The sequence below is a fragment of the Myotis lucifugus genome, unplaced genomic scaffold, assembly GCF_000147115.1.
Source record: "Myotis lucifugus unplaced genomic scaffold, Myoluc2.0 scaffold_977, whole genome shotgun sequence".
Lineage (NCBI taxonomy): Eukaryota > Metazoa > Chordata > Mammalia > Chiroptera > Vespertilionidae > Myotis > Myotis lucifugus.
Window position 1 is genome coordinate 3,520 of NW_005872025.1, and position 3,401 is coordinate 6,920.

Sequence of the window (3,401 nt, forward strand, 5' to 3'; positions counted from 1 at the left end):
GGTAATGCTAACGCCTACAAGTCCTCCCCAAACCTCACCATAGCTTAGACTCACCTGGGGGAACTTTTCAAATCCCAATGGTCAGGGTGTCTGGGGTGGGAGCCAGGAGACCGTTGCACTTTTATTGATTTTAAAGAGAGAGAGAAAGGGAGATGGGGAGAGAGAGAGAGAGAGAGAGAGAGATTGATTCATTGTTTCACTTACCGATGCACTCATTGGTTGTTTCTTGCATGTGCTCTGACCAGGGATCGAATTCAAAGCCTTGATGTATCGGTCAGCGCTAACCAGCTGAGCCACCTGGCCAAGGCTCATATGCACTTTAAAAAAGAATCCTCACCAGAGGGTATTTTTCCATTGATTTTTTTAGAAAGTGGAAGAGAAAGGAAAGACAGAAATATCGACGTGAGAGAAACACATTGATTGGTTGCCTCCTGCATGCGCCCTGACCAGGGCCTGGGCCAGGGAGGAGTGTGCAACTGAAGTACGTGCCTTTGACAGGAATCGAACCCGGGACCCCTCAGTCTGCTGGCCAATGCTCTATCCACTGGGAAATACTGGCCAGGCCCCTATGCACTTTTGAAGGTCCCCATGTCATTCAATGTGCCACCAAGACCGAAGAGCACTGTCCTCCTCCCAGCCCTGCTCTTCCCAAGGCATGTGTCCTCATTGCTGTAGGAAAGGGGGCATCTCCTAGAGTCTAGACCGTTTGGGGGAGCACCTTAGTGGGTGGGGTCTCTGGCTTCATGGGGCCCACCTCTGAGCCCATTGACCCCAGCAAGGCCTTCATTTACAAGGCAGGGGAGGGGGAGCTCTTAGTGAGGCATCGGATCAGCTCCAGCTGTTAAATTCTTGGCTCTGGAGAACAGACTAAAGCAGTGATTCCCAAAGTGGGCGCTACCGCCCCCTGGTGGGCGCTGCAGCGATCCAGGGGGGCGGTGATGGCCGCAGGTGCATTTGTTTTAACTTTTTTTGTATTACCTTTCTATTCTGAGTTCAATAAATAGTTTCATAATTTCAAACTTCCATGTTTCTAATTTACACCTTTCTTTACTATATTTTACGAAAAAGGTAGGAACATTAATACATATATCTTTCTGTTCAATTGCTATTGAAATTTCAAAAAAATTAATTTCCAGGGGGCGTTGAGTAATATTTTTTCTGGAAAGGGGGCGGTAGGCCAAGTAAGTTTGGGAACCACTGGACTAAAGCATATTCGCAACAGAGCTTGACTTTGGGTGGGCCTTTTCAAAAAATATATATTTGTATTGATTTCAGAGAGGAAGGGAGAGGGAGAGCGAGATAGAAATATCAACGATGAGAGAGAATCATTGATTGGCTGCCTCCTGTATGCCCCCTCCTGGGGATCGAGCCCAAAACCTGGGCATGTGCCCTTGACCGGAATTGAACCTGGGACCCTTCAGTCCGCAGGCCGACACTCTATCCACTGAACCAAACCAGCTAGGGCTTTCTTTTTGTCTACTCTTCAGAATGGGGTGGGCGGGGGGGGGGGGAAATTCATAGAACATGGTATTGAATGTTCACTGTAGTTGAAAAGTAAAATACATACATACATACAAACAATTATTACCCTGGCCATTGTGGCTCAGTGGGAGTGTCACCCTGTGTACACCAAAGGGTTGCAGGTTTGATCCCCCATCAGTGCACAGACCTGGGTTTTAGGTTCTATCCCTGTGGTTGGGTCTCATGCCCAGGTTGTGGGCTCGATCCCCAGTAGGGGGCATGCAGGAGGCAGCCCATTGATGTTGCTTGCTCTCCCTTCCTTTCTCTCCAAAATTTAAAATAAATAAATAAAAGTACATATATATATATTTTAAAAAGAGGCCTGGCCAGTTTTTCTCAGTGGTTAGAGCATCAACTCAAGGACCAAAGGGGTCTTGGGTTCCATTCTGGTCAAGGGCACGCTGCAGGAGGCAACCAACCAATATGTCTCTCTCACATGGATGTTCCTCCCTCTCTCTTTCTACCCCCCCCCCCCACATCCCTGCCTTTCCTCCTTCCATTCTTTAAAAACCAGTGGAAAAAATATCCTCACACGAGGATTAACAATAACAACAACAGCAAAGAAACTAACGTCTCTCTCTGTGTCTCTGAAATAAACAAGTTTATGAGAAAGATAAAAAGAAAAAAGAACCAGACAAGGGCAGCAGGAGTGCTCACCTCCCGGACACTGCGGTGTCTCCCTGGGAAATGTCCTCCTTTTAACAGCGGACGGACCGTCTCCGGGGGAATAAAGGGCACTCAGACAAGTTTGCAAATTTCATTCGTGTACAAGTTTAATTCAATCCTCGTGTACACATTCAATTAAATATTCGTGTATAAGTTTAAATATTCGTGTACAAATTTAAATACTGGTGTACAAGTTTAATCAAATACTCGCGTACAAGTTTAATTAAATACTTGTCACAAGTTTAAATACTCGTGTACAAATTTAATTAAATACTGGTGTACAAATTTAATTAAATACTCGTGTACAAATTCAGTGAAATACTCGTGTACAAATTTAATTAAATACTGGCATACAAATTCAATTAAATACTCGTGTACAAGTTTAATTAAATAATCTAAAAAGTGAGCCCGCCGGTCCCCACAGCCCAGCTAACGGGACGTACCCAAAGGCATAGGTGCAGGGAGCCCGTGGGCTGGACCCTCCTCCCGGGGTGGCCCCGGCTAACATCCAACCCGCCCCCTTCAGTACCTCCCGGGGCGCCTGTGGGGGTCACGCCCGCCCCACACCCAACTGAGCGATTCCAGACTCAGAAGGGCCCACAGAACACGAATCCGCACCCCCTCCCATTTCCCATTGGGGAAGCCGCCCCCCACTTCCCATCAGGGCGTTGGGGGACCCCCCAACCAGCGCAGCCTCCGGGGCGCCCTTGCGTCCCAGTCTTGCAGGATCCTCAGCACCTTGTTGTCCACCCGGGGCCCCTCCAGCCTGAGCGCCACGTTCACATGGCAACTCTGCTTCCTCTCCCTGCGAAGGAGAGAAACCGCGCTCTCGTCCGACTGTCTGTCCTGGAAGGGCAGGCACAGCCGGAGGGAGACCCCTGTAGAAGTGAGACCCAGGGAGACCCGTAGTCTGTCCCGAGCAGAGGGGATGCGCCCAGGAGCTGGGGGGAGGGGGACACGCCCATGCCTGGGTCCACCCACCGCTTTTCAGGGCTAGCAGGCAGCCCTCCAAACGGCCCCTAAGGATCCTTCCTCCGAATACACACTCTTGTGTGGTCCCCTGGCTCACTGACCCATAGAACAGGGCAAAGGAAGAAGAGGAGGAGAAGGGGGAAAAGAAGAAGAAGAAAGGAGAAGGAAGAGAAGGAGGGGGAGGAGGAGAAGGAAGAGGAACAGGGGAAGGAGGAGAGAAAGGAGGAGGAGGAGGAGGGAGA

At 49.5% G+C, this 3,401-nt stretch overlaps 1 protein-coding gene across 1 annotated transcript in view; it reads right to left on the reverse strand.

The window, feature by feature from the left end:
* Positions 1–2,847: 2,847 nt before the first annotated feature.
* The window catches only part of NLRP8 (NLR family pyrin domain containing 8), a 14,259-nt gene continuing 13,705 nt past the window's right edge, over positions 2,848–3,401 (reverse strand). Inside the window, exon 9 of the mRNA XM_006107015.2 lies at positions 2,848–3,097. Within this exon, the coding sequence (XP_006107077.2) occupies positions 2,848–3,097 (250 nt within the window). The remainder of the gene's footprint in view (positions 3,098–3,401) is intronic.